A 27,193-nucleotide genomic window follows, 5' to 3' on the forward strand; every position below is an offset into this window, starting at 1 on the left:
GAGAAGAGCAACACGATTGGTGAGGGGAATGAAGGGATTTTCTTACCAAGAGAGGCTTAAGTTCTGCAAATTGCAGTGGCTGGAGACTAGGCACCTGCGCGGTGATCTGATTGAGGTGTATAAGGCCTTGAATGGGTTGAGCACGCTGAATTCTGATGGGATCCTTCCACTTGTTCAGATTACGAACCTACGGGGACATAAGTTCAAATTAAGAAAGGACAGATGTAGAATAGATGTGCGGAAATTTGCCTTTAGCCAGCGGGTGGTTAATTGCTGGAACAAACTTCCATCTGTCGTTGTGGAAGTTGATAGGTTAAATAAATTTAAGGAGGAACTGGACAGGCATTTGGAGGGAATGGTGTGATGATTTTTTTTTTTTTTTTTTTTTTTTTTTTTTGGCTGATGCTGCATAAGCTCCTACACTTGCTTTCTTGCATCATGTGCCACTACTACTACTACTACTACTACTACTACTCCCCAAATTCAAATTCTCATCCCGTATGATATCCCATTGTGGGGATATCTGAGTGACAGATATCTTCACAATGTCTGCATTCGATGATTTGACCAGCACTTCAAGTTCATCAAATTTGTTTACTGTGCTGTTAGTATCCGTATTAGTCTATATTCAAGTATACATGCATCTGTCCTTACTTGTAGTTACCCTTACACGACCCATACGTTTACTTGTTCCATGCTGATCCACATCAGGCCTCGAATTCCCCGGCATCTTGCTTTCAAGGCTGTTGCACGTTTCAGTAGAAATAATGCCAGGATCATTTTCTGTCCGTGGCTGTTGTTAATCTATTAGTGAGTATCCCAACAGAACTCCGGTAAATCTTCATAAATTTTCTTATACACTGCCCTACCATTAATATACGCACACCCCTCCATGGATGGGGAAACAGGTCCTATGCATGTATCACGTCATAGAACCAGCTATAAACATGCACAATGGGCTTCGAACAGACAATTGCACAAGTGGACATGCAAGATGACACGTTCAATAGAATTGATCAACTCAACAAATGCTAGACGCCGATTAACATGGCGTATGAAGCGCGAATCCTGAACTGTAGAGCAGTGGAAAACAGTTCTATGGACAAACGAGTCCAGGTTCGCATTCTACCAGTCTGACGGCTTTTCCTGGGTGTGTCAGGGGGAACAGTTCCTTCCTGATTGTATCCTCCTAACAGCGAAGTTTGGTGGAGGCAGTGTCATAATATCGGGCTCCTTCATTGGTTTGGCTCGGACCCATTAGTCATTATCGACAAAACCATGAATGCTATGCCATACCAGGAAATCTTGGACAATTATGCACTTCCAACATTATGCAATACTTCGGGGGAAGGCCAATATCTGTATCAGCAAGACAACGCGCCATGGCATACTGCTCGGGTCGTAACAGAGTGGTCTGAGGACAAGGGTGGGGAAAAGTTGGATTGGCAAGGCCAGAGTACTGATCTGAACCCTATTGAGCATCTTTGGGATGTATTGGATCGTCGGGTACATGCACGTCGAGACCGCTCAAAGAACAAAGCCGAACTGGTTGCTATGTTGAAGGCCGAGTGGAGGAACATATCACCTGACATTTATAAAAAGCTGGTTGAGAGCATGCCGCGAAGATTGAAGGACGTCATAAAAGCAAAAGGTTTCAGCACAAAATATTAAATGATGCAAGAAATGCTTTTTTTGTCCAAAGGCAGGTGTCCGGATATTAATGGTAGGGCAGTGTATATGAATGTTGAAATCAGTCGAACTTAAGGAAGGTAATATGATTGAAACCACGAAACCATATTCCACCAGTTTCTATTTTCACGCTTGTCTAATGATTTGTTAATCGCATTTAATTTAACTTTTAAACTTTAAGCAAATGATAATTTCGTATTCTTTTCAGATCAATGAAGTCAACAGAAGCTGGTCTTTTCAAGAAGTGGATGGATTCTGTATTTTTAGAGGAAGAATTAAAGTGGATCGGTAAATTAATTATGCCGAAACCGGTTCAACAATTAAGAATGGATCACCTTCGAGGCGCTTTTATGTTGCTGATTGCAGGATATGTGACTTCGGTTACTGTTTTATTTGTTGAATTATTCATTCATTTTTTTGGCCCAAAGAATTTAGTAACACCACATTCAGAAGATGATTTAAAAATTTAGAATATATTTGGTGAGTCAATGTTCTCCAACTGGAGGAGTTAAGAGTTTCATATTTGCTTTACTTTCTACTGTAACTTTTCTGTACAATTTGTGGGCTGTTTGGTCTCCATCTGACGATTTTTATCAATATTGCCAGCAGTGCATAGTTAATGGTCAATAATAGTCATCTTATAAATTAAAAGCCACTGAATGTATTTGTATTTAATAAATCTACAAAATTTAAGAAAATAAATTTGGTTTTCGTTATTCACAATAAACCTTAAAACATCCAAAACCTTTGCATTAAAAAAGACCTTAAACAGTAAGCACTGGTTAGAAGGGAGTGGGCGAATTACAGATGGCAACTCAGAGAACAGGGCCCTTGGAAGTATCCATATAAAGAGCATACAGTACAAAGAAAGTTAGTCTAGGGTGAGAGAGAGAGAGAGAGAGAGGGGTGGTTTCTCGGAAGATATCTCTGTAAAGGCCACTGTAAAGGCCAGAGATTTAAAAGTGTATGGATCTTGGGGTGTGTAATGTCATGTACCGTTGTTCTTCTCGCCATTTAGCCGCCAGACCTCTGCTGATGGCCGAAGTTGCCCGCACTTCGCCCCGTGGAGGAAGACCAGGTACACCAATATTTTAAATAAGTACTCTGGCAGGTCCTGCCACCTACTTTCCTGAGATTTCAGTGGCTAGGACCTAAAAAAAAAATTAATTAATTAAAAAAAATAATTAATTAATTTTAAAAAATAATAAAATACAATAAATAAAAAGGTGGGCGAATCTAATTTGGCTGTAATTAAGTTTTGATGTGTGGGGCTTTCGCTTGCGTGCAGGTAGAGTGGGAGGGAACCTGAAGGCTGGGGGGGGCGACAGACAGAAGAATGGAGTCGAAAGGGAGGGTGACTCCAAGATTTGGTGGGGCATGCCCATGCCCCCACCAGAAGGGAAAGTGTGGGCGGCAAGGAGGGGAGGAGACAGAGGGACCGTCACCTCTCCCCGGGCCAGGGAAAGGAAAGAAAAAGTGGGCCAGGCAAGGGCGCCGGCTCAGATCGCCAATAAGGCTAGTGTGCCTTATTGGCGATCTGAGGGGGAAACCTCGGACGAAACAATGTCCCAATTTCTGGGACATTGTCCCGTCCGAGGGTTCCAAAAGTCCAGTTTATTTTGTACCTATTCATTGGTTAGGGTCCCATCCGAGGTTATTTAGTCCAGTCAGTTTGGATGTGCATTTGTGATTTTATTCTGGTCCTTCTGCTATGAAGCCGGATCCCCGAGGGTTTGATTTGTTCTGGTGGTCCTTAGTGATGGCAATTTGGTTTTCAGATTATGGGCAGTTTTGATGGATACTTGCGTTCTCTTCATTGCGGTGGTGGTGGCTGGGGAAAGGTCCGTCTTCTGCTGAAGAGGTCCTGAGCGAATTTTGTTAGCGCTTTGTCTTCTTCTTCCTGGATGGGGTGTTCCTGGTTTTGCAGTGTGAATCGAATTTCAGTGATGGGCCGGAAGCGTAGATCTTCATACAGGTGACTGTGATACAAGAGGTGTTCCCATGTTTCTGTTTCGTCGCAGTGGCAGAGAAGGAGTGTCACTGAGTCGGAAGCCTGATAGCTTGTGTCTGAATGTACTGTCTCCGGTGAGCAGATATGTGACCAGGAGTCCTAGAGAGAGGCAGTGTAGGTATTTCGGATATAGTGTCTGAATTGTCGGCACGAATTTCCAGGTGATTTCACCTTTGATTGAATTTTCCCAGCGGGTTTGTCAGGTCTGTTGGAGATGCAGTGTGAGTCGCTTCTTTTCCATTTTAGGGTCATTGGCTAAGTCAATCGTGTAGTTCAGGCAGGTGGACGTTTTTCCTTTGGTGAGGTGGTGGAAGATTCCGCGACGAACGATCTCCAGGTCCACGGGAAGGGCACTCATAAGGAACTGCAGCGCGTGAGTACTCACCGTCCTGCAGGCTCTGGAGATCGTTAGCAGGGTATATCTTTGTATCGTCTCGAGGTTTCTCTTGTTGACTGCGGTGGTCGCTTTGTGGTACCAGACTCGGAGGCATATGAAATGGCTGGCAGGAATACTGTCGTGTAGAAGAGGGCGAGGGTCCTTTTCCTCAAGCCCCAGTCCTTACGGGTGACTCTTGCAAAGAGGGCAGAATAGTTTCTGATTTTATTCCTGATGTACGTTAGATGTGGTGTGAAGGATAGATTCCTATTGAGCATTTGACGGTTTTCCCCTGGACTTTGATTTGGGGAGGTCTCCTAATATCTAGGGTCCCACTGAGTAGGACTGAACATGTCTTGATTGGAGAAATTGTGAGTTTGTTGTTCTCAGCCCAGTCTTGCAGGATAGTGACTGCTCTATTTGCGGAGTTCTCTAATTGTGCTCAGGAGTCCTCAGCAAGCATCAGAATAAGATCGTCTGCATATGCCTGGGATGTGACGTTTCCAAGGTTGAGATTTAGGAAGCCGTCTAGGACGACATTCCAAAGAAGAGGGCCCAGAACGGAAACTGTGGGTATTCTCTGTTTACTGTCCGTGTTACAGAGCAATATGGAGTAGTGATTGTGACTGCCCTGTCTGAGAGGTATGTACTGATGAATTTGTAGTTTGTATAGATTTGCTGGCAGGTTAGCCTCCCGGTGCCTGCCGAGGACGCTTGGCCAGCAGAGAGTGTCAGACGCCCCAGTAAAATCTATTGCGATGACGAAGAAGTACTTTCGGTTGATTGTGGTTGCGGCGTTAACAATATTTTCCAATGCATCTACGTCCTTTTCTGAACCTGAACTCATTTCGTGATTGAAGTCCTGCGTTTGAGTAATGAGTTTCTATTCGATTTCGTAGAAGGTGTTCCATCATTTTGCTCAGTACAGACAGTAAGGCTATGGGTCTGCAGGACTCCGGGAGGTCCTTCCGCTTTGTTGGATTTTTGAGGATCAGCACAAGCTTTGCCGTTTTCCAGGTGTGTGGAAAATAGCCTTCTTTTAGTCACTGGTTAAATAAGTTTAGTATTTTTTCTGGGAGTCTCAACTCTCTTTTTTACGATTTCCGGGTCTAGTAAGTCTGCGCCTGGTGAGTTCCTGTTTCTTAGTTTGGCGGCTGTAATATCCAGTTTGATCCTGGTAAAGGGCTCCTCCTCTTCGATTGTTGTGTAGGTACTATTTCTTAGGCAGAGCGATGTTTGTTCTGAAGTGGTTGGGTCCAGGTGTTTCTAGAACATGGCACTATGATATTATTGATGGATTCCTGCCACGTTTTGTGGTGTACTGCCCTTGTGGCTTCTTGGTTGCGGGGATGACTTCGCCTCTGGGAAGTTTATTTGTGGTCACTCTGTAGATCACTCCTCAGGGGTAGTTTTTTCCAACTGTGGATACTAGGTGCTCCCAGTAGCGTTGTTTTCGTTCATGGATCTTTGCTGCATATTGATTCCTGGCCGTTCGGTTCTGTTTTCGTAGTGCTTCCACCTCTGCTGCAGGACAGATACGCCTAGCACGTTGAAAATTTTTTCGACAGGTGTTTACCACATGTCTCAGTTGTTGTAATTCTGGGGACCACCAGGGAACAGCTCCCGGAGTAGGTTTTTTCCGCTTTATGGAATTGTTTGCTGCATCTGTGATGAGTTTGACAATTTTAGCTTGGTGTCTATCTGGGTCTAGTCCTTCAAGTGCTTCAGCAGCTGTACGTAATGACTCCTGGAAAAGAGGCCAGTCTGCCTTCTCAATAGCGTATCTGTGTTGCATTTGTCTATGTACTGTTTGTCTATTTAGGTTCCGGTTTATTTGAAAGGTAATTGTTCTGTGATTAGATGAGGTCCAGTCTTCTCTGACAGTCCAGAATGCGATGTAGTCTGCTAGAGATCTGGTAGCCAAAGTAACATCAATCGTGGCCTCCCACATCGTGTTTGGAAATGTTGGTAAGTTGTTTGGTTTGTTAAGGATCATATAGCAATTGTTTGCCAGATACTCCTCCAGGTGTTGTCCATTTACCGCGCCACATCGCTCTGGGGTTTCACTAAACCACGCCGGCGAACGGCAGTTTGTATCGGTGTTCACTACGATTTTAGCGTTCGGGAATTCCTCCAGAACATTTGGAGGTAAGTTATGGCTGGGAGGATATCTTCTCCTGGCCGACAGTAAAGCGATACTGCATAAAATTCGCCCGGTGCAGTGATGATGTGGGCACAGAAGGTCAGTGGATATCCTCTGAAGTATAAAATCGTGCAAACTGATTAGGATTGCCGCCCATGGCGTTTCATCATCAGTTTGCACGATTTATGAGAGGATATCCCCTGACCTTCTTGCTGTGGGTATATGGTTCCTGGATGAGCAGGTTTTCCTCGTTTGCTGTCCTGGTGAGCTGAGCGGCAACCGCCTTGGACCTCTGGGCGTTTAATGTGCAAATAGTACCCTGTTGTTATTATATGGTCTAAGATGTGTCCCATAATCGAGTCTCAATTGGTATGTACTCCTTGCTTTTTGTTATATAGGGCACTTATTGTCCCTGATGGAGGATCCGCCTGCAGCTTTTGTGATTTACAGTTTGCACACGTAGGTGGTTCGTCCTGTTTTGGGCATGATTTAAATTCGTGGCCTCGTTCAGCGCAATGGCCACATGTAGGCTGGGTTTGGGCACAGGTACGTGTAGTGGGCCCAAAGCGTCCACATCTAAAGCATTTGGGTACAGCCACGTGCTCCCTGTGGCTGTGGCTGCCCCAGTTTATAAATACTCTGTTATGCTGGCTGATGGTTTTTCACGCAGCTGGCGATAGTTCCAAGACCCAATTTGTGACCGTGTCTGATCTGGATCTCGTTTGATATTTTGGTGTTATTAGGCTTGGGGGTTCTATGTCCGGGTGATCTCGCTGGAAGTTTCTTGTATAGAGTTCATCCTGCAACATTTCTAGAGCTAGGTCTTTATCCGTGTCGTAGATTACGATGCTCGGTCCTCTTCTTTTGGGTGGCGCTACTTCCAGGCCAATGGTTTGGATCTTTGGATTTGTAATTATCTTTTTAGCATCCTCTGCTGTCTGTCTCAATTATCACACCTATATTACGCGTTTTGCGGACTGACTTGATTTATTCGTCCTTAGATCGTCTGCGAGGTTTGTAATTACAGTGTTTTTTACCTCTTCGCTTGTGAGATGTTCCTCTGTGGAGGTTGGTCGGAGGATGACCAAATGTGGTATATATATATATATATATTTTTTTTTCTCTATTTATTTATTTCCTTTTTTTTATTAATATTATTATTTTGTTATCTTAGTTAATTATTTCATTCATATCTTTCTCTTCCTTTCGGTTTTTTTTTTTTTTTTTTTTTTTACTCCCTCTGGAGTGGGCCCCAGAGAAGGAGAAAAGAAAATAATAATAAAAATAAAAAATAAAAAATGAATAGATATTTATTTAAGGTATACCCAGTATAAAATAAAATAAAATAAAATATTTCCAGAAGCTTTCGGAACTCGTGTCCCTTTCTCAACTGACAGAATTTTTTTTTTTTTTTTTTTTTTTTTTTGAATACACTACAAGCAAAGTGTGGCACGTTACTCATTCGTCATTGTTGTAGCACGGACGTGTGCTGCCTTGCGCCAGTGATCATCCATCAATAAAACGGTTGTCTCCAGGATTGGATGTATACGCATGCCTTTCTGGCGATTTAATGCCTTAGGGTTGTTCATTATGTTTAGTGACTCTAGCCATAGGCGGTGGCGAAAGTGTCGCGCGTGGTCCACTATCTCAAAGTCGCGCTTGGGGTCAAGATCGTGGTTGGTAGCCCAAAAATGTTCTGCAAGCGCGGACTGGTCAGTTTCGGCAAGCCGGATTGCTCTGTCGTGTTCCGTGAGGCGATCCTGGAGACGTCTCGATGTCTCACCTACGTAGCAACTGTTACAGGCCCTACAGGTGATACGGTACACTACATTGCTGCGTAAGACAGGTGTGACAGGGGTCTTCACACTGGAGACAAGTGAACGTAGGTTCCTACCTGGTAATTGTACACATTTTATGTTGTAACTTCTCAGGATCTTCGAGATACGTCCTGACACTCCTGGATAGTACGGAATGTAGGCGGATGATATGCCGACTTGCTTCGGAGGTCTTGGGTTGGAAGTAAGTTCTTGTGCCTGTAACAAGCATCTGTTTAGTACATGGGATGGATAACCGCATCTGGTTAAGTCCGCCTTCACACGGGAGATCTCGTTACGTCTAATTGTGTCGGTGCTGGAATGGCTCCAGGCCCTGGAGAACAGGGTGCGGGCAGTGCTATTGAGATGGCTTGGAGCGTGGCCGGACCCGTAGTTGGTGAATTGACCGCACCACATGGGTTTGCGGTATACTGAGGTCTCTAGATGTGGGCCTACGCGATGCACTAGCACGTCCAGAAACGGGAGCGAACCGTCCACCTCTGATTCTACGGTAAACTTGATGAAATTGGATAGAGAGTTGAGGTATTCTAGTAGTACCGTTTCAGAACCACGTGGTATTATGGTAAAAATATCGTCGACATATCTACACCACGTTGTAATAGGTGTAGGTGGGTTCTGGTGTATCTGCTTCTCCAGATCTTCCATGGCGATGTTAGCTACTACGGAACTGACAGGGGCACCCATAGCAGTGCCATGTACTTGTTTGTAGAGTGAGTCTTCAAAGGTGAAGATGCTGCTAGAGAGGCATAGGTTGAGGGCGGTACAGATGTCATCAGTGGATAGTGACGTCCTGGATTGGAGGCTTAAGTCGCTCTCAAGGAGCCTTCTGGCGCAGTGCACGGCCTGTTGGACGGGAATCGAGGTGAATAAAGAAACCACGTCAAATGATGCCATGACAGAGTCATGGCATCATTTGGCATCAAAAAAAAAAAAAAAAAAAAAAAATTCTGTCAGTTGAGAAAGGGACACGAGTTCCGAAAGCTTCTGGAAATATTTTATTTTATTTTATTTTATACTGGGTATACCTTAAATAAATATCTGTTAAACTATGGACCCCAGTACTCCAGGCCCATTTGTCACTAAAAAATGAATAAATAGAAAAAAAATTTTTTTTTTTTAATTTTATTTATTTAAGTTTTTTTTTTTTTTATTATTATTTTATTCTATTTTATTTTATTAATTTTTTTTAAATTAAAATTTTTCTTTTTTTTGTCTCATACTCTGAGACCATAGGTGTCCCATGTACTGGAACTGGCCCACCTTCCCGTGGTGTGGACGAGTACCCAGAATCATCTGTCCAGGTGACTGATGCTTCTGGGTAGCCAAGCGGTCAGAACATAACAACAGAACACACACATAATACACACAAACCGACGTCACACACATCTGGCCCATTTGTAGTGATACTGTTCTTCACAGAGATACGAGGCGGAGTTGAACTGACGTTCTAGGAGCCGCCCCTTACATAAACACATGTCCACATGTCCACATTGGTGGGGGAGTCTTTCGTTTGGGTATGTTAATCTTATCACTCTTCCTCTGTGGAGATGGGTCGGAGGATGACCAAATGTGGTGTTGGTGGGAGAGTCTTTCGTTTGGGTATGTAAGTCTTACCACTCAAAAAAAAAATTTTTTTTAAGTTATTATTTTACGGTTGCCCGTAATGGAATATATTAACCCGTATTTGTGTCTGTAAATTGCGTGTCTTCTATGGTCAATTTTCCTGTTTTGCTGGACGAAAAAACCCCCGCTTCTGGGGGGGAAACCTTGCTATCTTCGCCTGAGACCGACTAACTCAGACACGGAGTGAAAAAAGCTCATTAAAGGTCCTCGCGTCATCGACAGGATTCGAACCCGGGCCTTTTCCACCCGGTGTGGGGAAGACGGTGATGATACCACTGTGCTACCCGCGCAGACTCTTACCACTCAAGTGAACCTCAACTTCTAGGAAGATATGTTTCGTTTTGGATCTGTCATGTTTCCGAGGGCCCTGGTAGATGGCCATTTGATACCACCGTTCTCTCCACACCCGGTGGAAAAGATCTGAGATCAAGTCCCGTCGATGACAGCAAAATTTTTATAGGCCTTTTTCACAAAGTAGATGAGCCATTTCCCCCCCCGAAACTTGGGTTTTTCGTCCAGCAAACTGAAAACCGACAACCACAGAATACACCAATTTGCACTTTGCTATATTTGGAGCATTATGGTCCTAGTCGCTAATGCTCCTAAACCCTACTACATTAGTGTGCAAAACTTCAGGACCAACACTATTTCTAATAGTTACAACCAAAATGTCTTTACTTAAGGCAATTTTTACTGATGAGAGTAGATTCAGTGTCAGCAGCAATTCTGGACGTCAGCTAATCTGGCGAGAGGTTGGCACACGGTATTACCCCGCAAACATCACTGAAAGGGATCGATATGGCGGTCGAAGTGTTCTCGTCTGGGGAGGCGTTATGGTGGGGCATGGGCATGCCACACTAAACTTGGGGCTGTCTTCCCTATTGGCTCCATATTTCTGTCTTTCTCCCCCCAGACTTCAGCCTTCCCCCCCTCTCTATCTTCACGCTAGCGAAGTCCCACACACCTAAATTTAAATACATCCAAAATATCTTCACCCACGTTCTGGCCCAATTCAAGCGACGTCAACCCCACGATTGACGTTGGCACATGTATGCACGTTGTGTGTACATATATGTGCTTGTATACATATATGTACACACAATATAAATACATTCTTTTTTTTTTTCTTATTATCCTTTTATTTATTTATCCTTTTATTATTATTTTATTTCTTTATTTATTTTAATTTCTTTTATTTATTTATTTATTATTATTTTTTATTATTATTATTATTATTATTTATTTTTTTTTTATTTATTTATTTATTTTATTTATTTATTTATTTATTTTTTTTTTTATTATTATTTTTTTTTTTTATTATTATTTTTTTATTTTTATTTTATTTTATTTTATTTTTTTTTTTAGGTCCTAGCCACTGAAATCTCAGGAAATTAGGTGGCAGAACCTGCCAGAGTAACTTAAGTCTACTGGGTTCCTGGTCTGCCTCCACGGGGCTAAGGTGGGGCAACGTTGGGCCTCAGCAGGGGTCCAGCGGCTAAACGACCAGATGAACAACGGTACACGGCACTACACATATACAATATCCATACACTTTTAAATCTCTGGCATTTCCAGTGAACTGGTACACCCACAATGAAAACTACGCGGAGATGGGGGGAACCCCTGGTGCCGTCTGACACTAAATACACCTTACACCTTACACCTTATCTTGGATGGAAATACACCACTCCAGATACTGGAAGGCGGTACTGTAACAGGTGCACGCTACTGTACTGAGGTAATCCTTCGCCATGTGCGTCTGTTCCGAGGTGCCATTGGCCCCGAGTTCGTGTTTATGGATGATAACGCCACATCTCATCGCACTGCAGCTGTTGATATGCTTTTGGAAAGTGAGAACATTGTTAGTATCGATTGGCCCGCCCGTTCCATCGATCTAAATCCCATCGAGCACATATAGGACGGTCTGGGGAGATGGGTAGCGGCACGTCCACACCCACCAGAAAATGTCAGCACCAGCTGAAGTTGGCGCTGACAGAGGAATGGACGATGTTACTGAAAGAACTTATCAACAACATTGTTCTAAGTACGGACAGGCGGTGCAAAGCCTGCATCGACATTAGGGGTGGCCATATCTCCTACTGAGGACCACCTATTCCCTTTTTTCCATCTTTGGCAGTGATGCATCTGTATCATGGCAGCCAGTGCTATGTTGCCATTTTTGAATAAAGTCCCTCTGTACCGTTTTGTTTCTGTTGTTTTTTCCTTCATCATTTCTGTACCTCACGAGGTTCCTTTGGTATGCTTTTCCATTATCCAGGCCACTCCTGTGAGAAGCTACAGGTGAAAACCTGACTGGGTCTTAAATTTTCCACACTCCTGTACAACAACAACTTTACCAAGAGGTTAGGAAAATGGATCAGAGAATTTCTGATGGGTGTTTGAAATTCTTCAATGTTGGAGAATTCTTCAATGTCGGATTATCTTCAACATTTGGCTATTGTAATATTGATAAAATTTCTTAAATATATTTTAGGTTCTTGTTCTTTTTTAGTTCCAGTTTATTTTGTAAAAATTATAAGTAAGCAAAGATAAATTGGAGGCATCACTAACGGCTTTCAAATTAAGGATGGTTACGTAATTTTCTGATATATTCAATGGGTTTGGTTTGAGTGTTAACACTGGAAAAAAAATATCACAATAAGGAAGCCTCGCGTGAGCTCTGTTTTGTAATTGTTAAAATTCTTTGCCATAACATTACTGATCTGTCTGGACTCTAGAGATTTGATTTTGTTTTGAGATATCGTCATAACCGTCAGTTAAATTAAAACCGGTTGTGTTTACTTTGTACTGTGGATGTAAGGAAGCAAAGGTCACGCAACTCAAATTTATTATAATGTTCGTGGTTACTAGGGTGAAAATAAATAACCAGTAAGGGAAATGATTTGCTGTGGTGTTTGTGGAAAGGAATGAAATCACCTCCGAGTTCAACGTACCTATTTGATTCCAGCTGCGATGAAAGTTTTCTCTTGGGTCTCCAACAATTGCTGCAGTAGATGGGCGTCCACTGCAGCATTGACGTTACTGTTCGTGGAGAATGGATGCCAGCCAGGTATTGTTTTTAAATTAGAAAATAGGTGAAAGTCCGATATTGCTAGATCTGGTAAAATGGGGGATGGACCAAGGTTTCAAAGCAAAACTCACGCAGTTGGTTGGTTGGTTATTTGGTTTTTAGGAGCATTAGCAACTAAGGCCATATTGCTCCGGGAATATGCAGTGGTCATTCTCTGACCTTTTCGAATCCTCAGTATTTGGTGGTGACGGGCTCGAACCCCGGTCTAATCAAGAAGCGTGTGCTACGCACCGCTGCTCCTTCCCACCTGGCTACAGAGGCGCCCTCTCACGCAGTGCAGCCAGGGTAATGAGAAATTTGCGAGAGTGAGAAGGCACGTTATCCTGGTGGAACAAGACTTTAATTTTCCTTGGGGTTTGCTTTGATGTTTTCACCAAAACGCCTCACAAGATCTACGTAATATGCTCCTGGGACCGTGTGGCCGTTTTGAAGGTAGTCCACTAGCAACACTCCAAAAAACCGATTCCATCATCTTTCCAGTAGAAGGAATCGATATTGCTTTCTTTGGCAAGCTGTTTGCACTCTTTGGACTGCTTCTTTGTATCTGGCTGAAAAAATGGACCAACGTCGCATCCACTCTCACAAACCTTGAACGAAATTTGCTGGACCTTCTTGAAAACAAATGCAGACTTCACTTGACTCGAAAATTTATCTGCTGTCAACAACTTTAGGAGCCATCGTGCTGATATCTTTACCATAGCGAGAACCTTTGTTATTACGTGTTACACACGTTCAGGTGATTAGCCCAAGACGTTGGCAACCTACCAAACTGTCACTCATCGATCAGTCATCACCAGATCATGCACACTTCCAACAACATCTGGAGTGAGGGACGTTGCAGATCTACAACGGTGTGGGTCATTTTCTGCTGCCCACCATTTTCTGCTGCTGGAATAGGAAGAGGCATCTCATCCTAATGTAACCATATCCTCATGAATTTCTTTTGGCGTTAGATCCTTTTTTCCAAAATATCGGATGAACGCCTGTTGCCTGATTTTGTCTCTCTTTCCTTATTCACACATTTTTGTTGACTTCAGGATCTATAATAAAAAAAAAAATTATTAAAACTGCAATGTAAGTTGGTGGATTAGTATTTGAAGTGTGATACATTGGGCACAGATGCCATGAACTATTCGAATTTCCTCTTATAACGACAATACTGTATTGACATCCAGAACATCCTTAAAAACCAATTTTTTAACTGTATCATGAAAGGTGAAAACATTCTGGCTGCTTTATCCTGATGGCAGTATTAAAACTTGGAAGGCGATTGACTGATGTGACTCAATAAAATTTCCTTTTGAGTGACAGATAGCGTTTCTCCTAGAACTGAACTATTCAAAGGCGGTGAATCAGCTATATATCAAGCAACAAAATTATAAATAGGTGTTTCTACAAATACAGTAGATACATCACCTGTCACATATGAAAGGATAGCCTTGAATCCTACGCTTTAGATCTTTATGCCCTTCGTAAATTGTAGTTCCATTATTAACTGAAAAACTGATTCCAGCATCGATTAATTGATGGCAGGTGGAAATACAGGTACCGGTTTGGAGGCTGAAAATAAGCAGCAATTGGAAACTTTTAAACATAATGGAGGCTAAAATTCGGAACTGATTAATCAACTGTTAATTCTGTAATTGGTGGTACACTTTGGACATGCAAACGTTATTGTTTGGTGGAAATTTGTAGGACTTCTCAAATATTTAATATCATCATTGTGTTGAAAGGCTTTTTTTGGGATATTTTTGACAACAAGTTCACTATTGATATTCATTGATCGAAAAATTGCGAACATAAACAACTATCGTCACCAGGCAACCTTTCTTGTTTATCGGATTGATGTATGTTGGTATTTACGACGGGCATCATATAGATAATGACATTTTTCCAAAGAATACGGAAGTATGATCCTCGTCCACAAATACGTATTTCAGATATCTCTAATGTTCATAGCTTGCATATCCTTCAGAACATCGTATTTTTCAGGTAAGAGATTTCGACACCATCTTTCTAGAAATATGAAAAATTAGAGACTTTGAAAAATCTTTTATTTCAGTCTTTAATAGTCCAGCTAATCGATCGTAATGTTTCCACAGTATCCAACTTCTCTTATATCGCGATCAGAAAGTTCTATTCTTCGCAATCGAACCATTCACAGAAAAATACGCCTGTCCATCCAAGTACAATCTTCGTCCAGAATGGTAGTCCTTAATTATTAGAAACAGAAATTTATACCAATTCTTCAAAGTGAAGAGACAACGAAGGATTCATACTCTGCACCTCGTGGAAGATCATGCAACAATTGTGTTCTGTATTGGTTGTTTCTTGAAATTAAGACGCTTTAGATCTTTATGCCCTTCGCTTCATGTTGCTGAAGCAGGATTTTTCTTTTCATTGCGGTGTTCTGGTACATTCAGTAAATTATATCTCTGAAGATGATCTTCTTTATACACCATTGATCACAGACTCCATTGCCTACGGCACCAAATTGGCTACACGTCGACACTTATCGAATCCCCAGGATTTACCACTGATTCCAAAGATAACCAGATGATTAGCCCAAACGTTTGGCGTCTTTTTACATAGCTGCTCCTCTAATCATGATAAGTAACTGCATTGGTATCTGCGGCCTTATCCACTCTCTGGCTCAGTAGTTTTTCTGTTTGAATCTCTCTGATATGGAAACCTCTGATCCAATAGCCTACAGACCCATATGTCTTTTGGCTAAATTATATACAAATTGGCCAAAGGAATTCATCCAGATTTTTACCTTCTCAATAACGATTTAAAAAGATGAACCTTATGAGGAGATGCCATGGTTTCATTTATGAACTGGAAACGGAAGACCACTTCTCGACATCAAAATCACAAATCTACTTCACAATATTTATTTAACGATCCACCATGGTGACTATAAATTTGTGCCACATTTCACTGATATTTCTTACCTAAAATCTTTCTTCTGATATTCACTTGGACCTTACAACCTACTCGGCCTTGATCTTCTCTAGCTATCGATAACTATATACTGATGACCTCAAACGTTGATTGTAGGTTTGAGCGATGTTCAACTCAATATCTCTAAGAACCCTATAAGGAACGTTCTACGAAGAAGATTTCAATGAATGCTTTACGAAAACAGGACACCTTCAAGGAAACCGCTGATCTGAGACGCAGACTAGAAAATATGTCTACATTGGTTTCCAGAACGCAATGTTGGGTGCAGGAGAACTGTACACAAGCCATTTGATCGTGTGCATCCCAATGTACTGGTGTTCAGTACAGACGGAAGGGCACACGTACAGGCAGTTCTAGTTGCTTTTAGGAGGATAATGGTATGAGTAATGTTTCTCCTCGTTATCTGTTACCACTGGAGGGTATCCTGAACGGAAAAGCATATGTGAACACCGCTGTAGTTCTATAAATCCCACAATATTTTTAGATCACTGTGGACAGAGTAAAACCTCATATTAAGGCCACCCGAGAAGGTTCTCGTCTGCCCACGTGTAATATGTCCATAAATTGCGTGTGTTCCTTGGTCTGTTTGACTGGTTTGCAGGACGAAATAAAAACCTTGCTGTTCATGCCTGAAATCGACTGACTCAGCTACAGAGTAGTTTAAAAAAATGCCCATAAACGTTCCTCTCGTCATTGGCAACATTCGAACCCAGAACGTTTTCTGTGTGGGGACGACGATGATTATAACCACTGTGTTACACGCGCGGCGTAGAGGTGAGTAGAACAATGGCGGAAATTCGTATCCCCAAACAGGAAACTCAAAAATTTCTTCGTATGGTGCAGTTACTGATGCCTCATGATGTTGCTGCATTAAATGCAAAGGTTAATCGTTCTGTTGTTGGTGATGAATATATAAAATGAGTGGACAGAAATCATGGGATAATTACCTAGTAACGGGTTCCCCCGGAGAAGGGCAGTCATATGGCGAGGCATTGAGTCCACTAATTCACGAAAGCATTCCACAGGTATTTACATCCAAGCTTGCTGCACCGCTGTCCATAATTCCATCCCATTCCTTGGTGGAGGATCCAAAGCTCGAACGGACTTTTCCACAGAATCCCAAAGATGCTCCACAGGGTTCATGTTCGGTAAACGGGGAGGCCATTCCATGGTGATAAAATCTGCTGAAAACTCTTCGAAACAGTCACCACGTCTCTGTAGGGGGGGGGGAGTCGCTTGCCCTGTGGGTGCATGATGATCATGAATGGATACAGATGGTCTGTAAGGATGGACAAGTAACCTGGACTGTTCAGAGATGAATCTAGGCGTACCAGGGGTCCCAACGTGTGCCAGTTGAGCACACCCCAGAGCAATACCGACCGTCCAATTGCCTGAACACTTCCTTCTTGACATGAAGGGTGCATAGGTTCATGCGGTTTCCGCCAGATACGCACTCTCCCGTCATCTCGAAATAATTGGAAACGGTGCTCATCGGACCAGGAGACCCGTCTTCAATAATTCAAGGTCCAGTGCCGATGTTCTTTCAGCCAGTTGAGGCGTAGAGCCCTGTGTGATGGTGTTAGCAATGGGACTCTGGTGAGTTGGCTGCTCCCATAACCTAATGCGGCTAATGATTGCCTTATGGTCTTGGTGGAGACGTTTCTGGCACCTCCCTCGTTGAACTTGGCGGTGATTTGTGCCACTGTGGCTTTCCGGTTGGAAACAATGCGAGACAGTCGTCAATGGCCACGTTCATCCAACGCCTTTCTTCGGCCATAGCGCTGTCCAGAATGAGATGTTGTGACGGAAATGCGTATTCCCGATACACTCTTTATACTGTTAACGGGGATAGTGCAATTTCTGTACCACATCCGTGATAGAGTGGCCCATGAGTCGGGCACCCACTATCATCCCGCTTTCAAAGTCGGTTAACTCACGACGTTTATGCATATTGGCATCGAATTACCGTCTACGTGAATGCAGTGATGTAGCGTGCAATATACCTAGCATGCGGTGGGTTCATTCACTAGCGAGAGGGGTGAGAACGTCGCGTTGCCCAGGAACCAGGTATCCCATGAATTCTGTAATTTCAGTGTACTTGTTAATCCACTCCAGATATCGACTACTTCTCTCAATCATCCTTACATTTTGGGTCACAGTTGTGTCTTTTCAAGAATGTTTTCTATTCTTGAAATACTTCAACAAAGAACTGGGAAGGTCAATTGGTTCAATTTTGCCTGGCTGGAATTAACTAAGATTTGATATGGAAGGGAATTATAACTATGGGAACAGAAGACAGGATGCACAGAAGCGGACAGAAGTTATTATTGTGTGGACAGTATAAGGTATTCTGTGCCTGAATTTGAGAGGTGTTTTCTCTCACCGCTGGTGTTTCAGTGTCAGCTTTGTTTCTTTCAACTATTGGATCCGAGTAGCAGTTCATTGGGTTGAGGTGCAGTGACATATGAATTGAAAAGTTCAGATACGGACTTACATGTTAGTTTAGCATCCTGACTTCATGTTTGCAAGTTTATGGTGCTGCCCCGCATAACCTTGATTAATCTTTTGGTGCTGCTGAATGCTGCTTTCTTCCACCTGACTTGCTGCTGCGTTGTTATACCCTCAAGTCCTCCTCCAATGTTTGAAGCCGCGACCTGTTCATCGTGTTCATAGCAGAAAAACCAGCCTCACACAGATACGATGTAGAGAAAGGAAGGAGTGCTTCAATCGCCTTCTTTGTGTTAATGGGGTACTCCTGTCGGAGAGACAACCAGAATGAGTGCAAATCTGTTGATGAGTGCTTTAGTTTCAATCCTCCATCGTTTCTTATTTCCGTCAGCTCATCTTCTTCTTCAACAGTTAATTCTGCTGATTCAAACGCACTTAACACAAACGGATCTCTTACTCAGTCCAAGGAAGATACATCACGTGATGGGGAATACTTTTCAATGTTTTTACTCAGCAGTAACAAACTTTGTAGAATTAAATCGACAAGAGTTTTGTGCAGTCTGCAACTATTTGTCAGCTCAAACATTTAAACTTTGTTCTCTTTTTTCATTCTGGCTCCCCACAATGTTAATGTTTCCTTAAAAGAGTTAATTTTTTCAGCACAAGTAAGAATATTTTCATCATTTCCTTGCATACTCTCATTAAGAGTGTTAAAGGCTTGGGAAATATCAGCTAGGAAAGCAACTTTATTGCACTAGGTCTCATCATTAAGCAGGTCAGTCAGTTCAGACTCTTCAGTCGAAAAAAAAATTATAAGCTCCCCCCAGTTCATGGAACCTTGATAGTACCCGTCCTCGAGATAGTCACTTCATTTCCGTGTGTAGTAGTTGTGGATGAGCAGCTTCCATGGCAGAACACAGTGCTGAAAACAACCTCCATTTTAATGGTCTACTCTTGATGTACTTAACCATTTTGATCGTCTCATCTCCTTTTTGGAGCTCAGGTACTACTGATTTTGAAATGAGGGTCTCTATGTGCAGGAATCAGTGTGTAAAAACAATGCCAGGGTTCTTTTGCTTGGCCAGTGAGACGAATCCTTTCAGACTTCCCGACATAGAGGGAGCAACGTCCATGCAGATGCTGATGCATGATTTCCATGACAAAGCGTGAGGACTGAAATAACTGTCGACAACATCAGGGATGTCTTGGCCTTTTGTTGTTTCTGGAAATGGTTTGCAAAATAAAAATTGTTCAGTTCACCATTACAAACAAACCTGCTGAATGCTAGCAGTTGAGCTTTTTCAGTGATGTCAGTTGACTCGTCCAACTGGATGGCAAAAAAAATCATCTTCTTTAATGTTAGCTAAAACTTGTGACTCAACGTCTTGCGACATGTCTTGTGCTAACTCCTGCTTTCAAGGTTGCCAATGAATGTTTGCCTCGTAATCGTCTAATCGTCTAATTGCCTCGTAATCGTTTAACGAGTCCTTTGCTTTTACATCCGTAATGGAATTTCACTTAGTTTCTCTACTGATGTTCGAAATAGTGTCTGAGAAAAAAACGCTGCTGGAAACAACTCTTTCAACAATGGCACGGTCATTGGTCACTGAGAAGGATGTTATCGCGTCTAAATTTATTCCTTTCATTTCCTTTGTTCTACAACGTTCTATTCATCCTTCAGCCTTTCTGACACTTCATTCTGCTCTGTGGACGACTTGAAGATTAGTTTGGGAACATTTTCACTATTATCCAGACCTTCAACAGCCGCTGATTTAGGAGTAATGCACACTATCTGTCCTATGTTGTAATCCACGTTTTGCTGCAGTGAACTGGTTCTCAGTTCGGGATTTTTGTCCTTTTATTCTTTTACTCTTCTTTCTTCTTCTTCTGCTGTCCTATCCAGGGTTGTGAAAGGTTATGAATGCGCGAAAGGATCAGTGAGTGTGTTCTCTCCAGTATTTCTGGTGTAGGATCTTAGGAACTCTTTTTTCGTAGAGGATATGTATAAGCAGAGGCCCGCCTCTTTGTGGCAGGAACAGGAAGCAGAGAGAAAATATCCTAATAGGCTTTTCACTGTTTGATAAGTGACCACTCTACAACTCAATATTAGAAGCTTATAGGTATCCATTCCCAGCAGAAGAAGCCCTATAAGCTCTACATCTTGCAGAATAAGCATATTTCAAGGATTATTGATCGATTCATTATTTCATTATTAATATCAAATTTTATTTTTTTTTCAGTTCTTCATGAAATAATAGTATTTACTCTTTCCTAGAATGGAAGAGCATTGCAATCGGAAGATTGATCAACGGTTTTCGACATCAGGGTTCAGGCTGCAGAAATTATGTTCTCCACATGTATTCTCCAAAATCAGGTGAATCACTAAGCGATCTCATTATTATTATTATTATTATTATTATCTGTTTATTTCCATAAGGAAACCACCCCGGGACGGCAAAGTGCCAGGAGGGTGCTAAGTACATATCAGGGTACGAGATACTACGTGCAGTGGGTTACATATACTGAACACGTAGTCTCGTCCCGAAATATTATATACACATTTTATGTTTAATATATACGGTATTTACACATTAATGATTCTGTACATACATTATACAACTCATATTTACAATTCACTAATAATTCCATCTATAAATTACATATTAACATAACTGTTACAGAAGGTATATTTTTACAGTCAACAGATTATTATTGTTCTTAAAGCAGAAAGCTTCACTTTTATTCACAATTCTTTAGTACTTTGCAGCCGATTCATATTTCAGTAAGTCTGTACGAATCCTGGAAGATCTCTTTCCGGTATGTTGCATCCTCACACAGTTTTTCGGCATCTATGTGTAGTGAGTTAAATATTCTCGCTGCATTTGATGGGAAGAATCTTTGCAGGCTACTAAGATTGTTCAGGACTGAACGCAGTGGATTATTTAGTTCTCCGCAACGTCTAGCAGTGGCACGCGGTTTAACTAGAATATTATCCAGGACTGGAGCATCCACCCTGCCTGTGAGCATTTGTGCGAGAGTGTGTATGTTCTTGTTAATTGTCCGCTGCATCCAGGGTGTGATGTTAAGGTTTGAGTAGAGAATGGCCCTTGAGATAGTAAAAGGGTGGCCAGCAACTCTGTTAAGCCATCGCAAGAACCAGTACTCGATCCCAAGGACGGACTTATAATGTGAATCTGGAGCTGAAGACCAGATTTGCGAGGCGTACATTGCAATTGGCAGGACACACATTAAAATGTATTTGGTCGCTAGCTGAGGATCCCTAATTCCTACCAGTTCCTGTCTAGTAGCCCATAAAGCGGCGAATATTTTTGTCTTCATATGGGCGAAGTGTTGAGCAAAGGTGAGTCTGTCATCCCACTTAAGACCTAGGTCCAGGTGAGAGTGCACTTTTTCAACGCTAGACCCGTTCACAGAGATCGAGATGTCATTTTTATTCTGCTTGTAAGTTATGGTCATTTGGGCAGACTTCTGTGCATTAATACGGAGCCCGATGCAATCCAGGTAGCTCTCAAATTCTCGGATTGTGCTATTTGCCATCTGACAAATACCTTCTGCTGATTCATGGTCTTTGGAAGTGATGAAGAATTTTACATCGTCAGCATATGTTATAAAATTGTAGTACCGTGCAAGAAACGGCTCCAGGGCGGCCGCGAAGAGAGTAGCCGAAAGAACTCCCCCTTGAGGCACTCCTTGCGAGATGGTAAAGCAAGATTGTAGCTTTTGGTGCTTAACAATAAGTTTCCTATGTTCTAGCAGGCTGCTTATTATAGTTAACAGATTTCCTCTTACATTAAAATAATTCTTTAAAATCGCAATGAGCGCTGGAATTGAGACGTTGTCGTAGGCTGCGGAGATATCCAAAAAAATAATATCAATTTGCTTTTTCTCATTTAGTGCTTTCTGCACGCGAAAAAGGGTTTCCAGTAAGTTTGTTATTGTTGATCTACCCGAAATAACTGAGTGCAAATGTGGTGGTCTATGGCTGAAGTAGTGTTGATTGATGGTGGGAAGCAGTGCTTTTTCGAATACCTTCTGTAGGGTGCAACTGACAGAAATTGGTCTGTAATCCTTAGCCAATTTTGGGTGTTTAATCTTTGGTATTGGGGTTACAATGTAATTTTTCCAGGCTTGCGGGAAAGCTCCTGACCTAATGATTTCCTGATAGATGTGCAGTAATAGATCTTTTATAAATGGGCTACTTATCTTAAGGATGAACATTGGAAATTTGTCTGGTCCAACAGTGGCCTTATTGGGCAGATCGTTGATTGCTTTCATTACGCTCTCTTTGGTGATTAGTATTTCACTCAATGGAGGTCTTGTTGGTTCCTCTCTTGCCGAATAGTTTCGCTTGTTTAAATCTTTCAGGAATTCCAAAATTTTGTTACTATTATCAGTGTTCTCAATTTGATTCGGTCCATGCAGGTTACTAAAAGTGTTATTAGCCCATTCCTTGAAAATGCATTCTGTCATATTCTCTGTGCAATTTCTACTGCTAGTAATTCTTTTTGCTCGTTTTAGTTTGTTATGAATAACACTGCAGTGTGCCTGTCGTTTTGCTTTGATGAAATGTGCTCTTTCTTTCTTATAACGAATGTGATCGGCAGGATGACCCGTTCTTTGCCATTTTCTATACAGTTTTTGCTTCCTGAGGAAACTTGCTTTCAGTTGTGGGTTAAACCATTCTTTTGTTCTCTCAGATATTTTGATTTCTTTTGCTGCTCCTTCCAATGCTGTTTGGTATAGCTTTTTAGTGATCATTTCTAAAGCTTCGTCTACTGGCTTTTCTTGCAGGTCATTCCAGTTGTAACTAGTCAAGTGACTGAGAATGACCTCTGCATTAATATACTTCACGGAGAAAAGATACTTACTTTGCTTTTCCCAGTTCGTGTGGTTACCCTGCATGTATTTGTGTATCTTCAGTGCTGCTTCTATTTCAATGGGATTGTGGTCTGACTTAAATTTTATGCAGTTTTGCGCTAGCCTTATGTCTAAGGAACTATGGTACAACAGGTCAAGTTGCTGTATTCCCCTTGTCACTGGTGTCGGAAGCTGCGTTAAGTGCAATGCACCCAATGTAGCATCCAGCTCTTTCTTGGCCTCCCTGTGTTTCGGAAGAGGCAAATTAAAATCTCCCGCTATTATTGTGTCGACTGATGGCTTTAGATTTGCAGCAAGCCAAGCATAGAGTTCGTTTCTTGTCTCCTTTGTGTGCTCAGGTGGGAGGTATATGATGCATATCTGTATTTTCACGTGCTCTTTTGAAAAGGTAAAGCAAATCCCTTCAAAATTATTTGAATTGGTTTTTCGTTCTCTTATAGACTGGTACTTATTTTGATAGCAAATTATAACTCCCCCTCCTCGCCTATCTGTTCTTCCGGTTCCCTCAGCTAACTGCGGCAGTTTGCTGCCGCAGTTAGCTGATCTAACTGTTTTCCATTTCCCAACCAGGTTTCGATTAGGCAAATGAAATCCAGGTCCCCGTACATCATCATCGTTTGTAGGGTGTGGAGCTTATTTGAGATGCTCCTCACGTTTTGTGCAAACAGGTGGATGTGATGTTCTGCATCCCCAGCTGGGGGTAGTTTTCTTGATTGCTATTGAGCCCGATTCCTTGCATCATTTTTAACCAGTGGTCTGGCCCATCTGTCTCTGTAGGGCTTGACTAAGGTACCTACTGGCCAGGCGCTTACGTCTTGTAGGCGAGTTGCCTTATCTGGTGGACAAGAGATTATAAAGGAGGAGTAAGCTGGGTGTCGTGTTTTCACTTGCTTTACTTCCACAGTTATCCCATGTTCGCCCTCACACATGGCTTTAATGTTTCTGGGCTGTGTTGTGGGTCCCAGCCTTGATACAAAAATTTGCTCTCTGGTTGCAACGGAAGTAATGTTGTACATTTCAGAAAACCGTTTGTTTGTTTCAGGTGTGTTACAGGAAGACACATTAATACTTTCTCTGTGAACTGGATTATGTCGTCGGCTGTCCTCGGCAAGACTAGGCATGAAATTTTGGGATGGGCGGGTTTTTCTACCCTCAAAAGTGTTATGCTTTTTAGGTAGCATAGTGATGTGCGCATAAGTGAGTGGGTTTGCAGGAACATGATTTGAGGGGGAAGATGTAACTCTCGCGATCGTACTCTTGGAATACATGGATGCCCCAATCATTTCAGTTGATTCCTGTTGTCCTAATATTTCTGAGACTTCTTTATTTTGGTTTCGAATTTTCCTAGTGGAATGTGTGGAACCATTTCCTTGTGCTGCCCCTAAAGTTTCACTGGATTTGGTGCTATTGCTTGCGAGGTCCTGCTGCAAACAGACAGTTCCCGGCTGGTCTTGAAATTCACATATTATTTGGCTGTCTTGTAGTTTTGAAATTCGTTCTGATATGTTTTCCCCCGAATTCAATTCTTTTCTTGTCTTCTGTTTCTGATTTTGAATGCTTTCTGTCCTCCTGTACAATCCATGCATATCACTTCTACTTTTCTTTGGGTAGCTCTGCCTCGCATAGCAAGTTTCGTCGGTTACGGGGGCCGCTGAGCCACCTTGTGCAACGAGGACTGATTCAAAGCATCCTAGCTTTTCCTCCAGTCGTTTAAGGGTGTGCAATATTTTACTGTTTTGTTCTTTGAGAAGAAAATTCTCTTCCTGCAGTTCCTGTAGCATTTTATGTACAGGGATGAAATTGCTCGCGAGGTTTTCAGCGTATTCAACAGCCTGCATCGAAAAGGGGCTGATGCAGTCTGCATGGATATCCTTTAATTCCGTACGCGAGACATATTCTTTACGGTTCTCCTCCTGCCTTTCATTCGGGCTATGATTGCTCCTCTGTCTAGCGAAAGCCCCTTCAGAGTGCTCGCAGTCTTCCGGGCAAATATCGCATCCCAAGGTTTCAAAAATTGATCCTTCAGGATGGCCCAAGATGCCATTTCCAAGGTCAGTCTGCGAGAGGATTTCTCTTGTTGCTTGTTCAAGGTCATTAATCTGTTCTGTGCATGAATCTTCACAAATGACTTCATTAGGTAATTCTTCATTATTTTTCCCTGTTTGTTGCCTACAAGCGTTACATTCAAACTTGCGTTTTCTAGTTTTGTTTAATCTCTTAATATCTACAGAAGTACAATCAGGCTTATTGCAATAGTTTTTGTGACAAGTAACGCATTTAATTATGAAGTCATCATTGGTTAGGCATATGCAGCAAGTAAGCGGCACGGCTGATGCGCTGAAATCTGTCATTCTGAAATGCAAATGGGAGCGAATTTCAGTAATTTCGAGGCAGGTAGTCTTTAGTACAACAAGATAGGGCACTTCTATCCTTCGATGACTAGCCTATGAAATATGCAGGTGGAAATGGGGGAGGTTTTAATCCCTAACTTTGTCACCGTTTGACCTTGTCCAGAGCTTAAGTGCCGTATTGCCTTAAGCAGAATATTGCTATGTTCCGCTGCACTGAATCGCTATAAACCAACCGTTCCTTTCAACTATTACGCGAAGTATGAATGTTTAAAATCAAGATTAGACATATTACCTGTTCAGGATTCCATTAGTAGACACTATATCCGGATTCCACTTCTCATAAGCTCTCTGTCAATATGCAGTTCATTTATGATCCTTTCAGGTTAACTTCGGTATTTGAGTATTTTTAGGAGCACGTAATTCAGTAACTCATTGTCCTTCGCCTCCTAGCTGCCAGATTATGTACACTGGTGTGCAAAATTTAAGGACCAGTCAAGTTTTCACCTGTAGCTTCTCATAGGAGTGGCCTGGATATGGGAAAAGCATATCAAAGGATCCTCGTGAGGTACAGAAATTATGAAGGACACAGCACGATACAGAGGGACTTTATTGAAAAATGGCAACATAGGACTGGCTGCCATGATAGAGATGCATCACTGCCAAACATGGAACAAAGGAAAGAGGTGGTCCTTAGTAGGAGATATGGCCACCCCTAATGTCGATGCAGGCTTTTCACCGCCTTTCCATACTTAGATCAATGTTGTTGATAAGTTCTTGCGGTAACATCGTCCATTCCTCTGTCAGCGCCATCGTCAGCTGATGAACATTTTCTCGATGGGATTTAGATCGGACTGGGGGAACGGGCAGGCCAATCCATACGAGCAATGTCCTCACTTCCGAAATGCATATCAAAGCTGTAGTGCGATGAGGTGTGGTGTTATCATCCATAAACACGAACTCGGGGCCAATGGCACCTCGGAACAGACGCACGTGGGGAAGGATTACCTCAGTACAGTAGCATGCAGCGGTTAAAGTACCGCCTTCCAGTATCTGGAGTTGTGTACGTCCATCCAAAATAACGCCTCGACCGCCATATCGATCCCTTTCAGTGATGTTTGCGGGGGTGATACCGTGTGCCAACCTCTCGCCAGATTAGCTGACGTCCAGAATCGCGCTGAGACTGAATGTACTCTCATCAGTAAAGAGTACCTTAAGTAAAGATTTTGTGGTTGTAACCTTTAGAAATAGTTACTCCTTAAGTTTTGCACACCAGTATATAAATAGGATAAAACTTCAACTAATTTAAATTCTCCAAGTATTTTATTGAAGTAATCTACGAGATCAAATCATCAGTTTTGATATAACTTTCTTTATCTTTATTGACTTAGAAGAAAGACATACTTCAGATGTAATTCACATTATTTATAATACAAAATGTGGATAGCATCCCACTCTCAAATACACCAATTTGAAAGATTCACCAATGGCATAATGCTGTTATGAATCCTCTTTTCTGCAGTGGGGATGCATCACATGATGTGATGTCTCAGTTTTTTTCTGAGTACCGTTTACAATGTAAAACATTGTAAACGCTCAAAAGCATTGAGGATCAAGATGACATCCAGGAACATGTCTTTATCTTCAAATATTATGTACTGCCTGATTCTGATGTTCGTTTTCAGAATGTTTTTCAGAATCTATCTTGCAAACGTCTGATTATTCATGTCCCAGAACCATGTAAACGAGAGAATAAAATACTCTTC

The 27,193-nt window shown here is 42.1% G+C and overlaps 1 protein-coding gene across 1 annotated transcript in view; it reads left to right on the plus strand.

Moving 5' to 3' along the window:
- Window positions 1–6,734: 6,734 nt before the first annotated feature.
- LOC150084100 (putative glutamate receptor) overlaps window positions 6,735–27,193 on the plus strand; it is a 35,309-nt gene continuing 14,850 nt past the window's right edge. The window contains exon 1 of the mRNA XM_090376112.1: window positions 6,735–6,765. Coding sequence (XP_090232238.1) covers window positions 6,735–6,765 — 31 coding nt within the window. The remainder of the gene's footprint in view (window positions 6,766–27,193) is intronic.

The sequence above is a fragment of the Mastigoproctus giganteus genome, chromosome 6, assembly GCF_048544385.1.
Source record: "Mastigoproctus giganteus isolate SK-2022 chromosome 6, ASM4854438v1, whole genome shotgun sequence".
NCBI lineage: Eukaryota > Metazoa > Arthropoda > Arachnida > Uropygi > Thelyphonidae > Mastigoproctus > Mastigoproctus giganteus.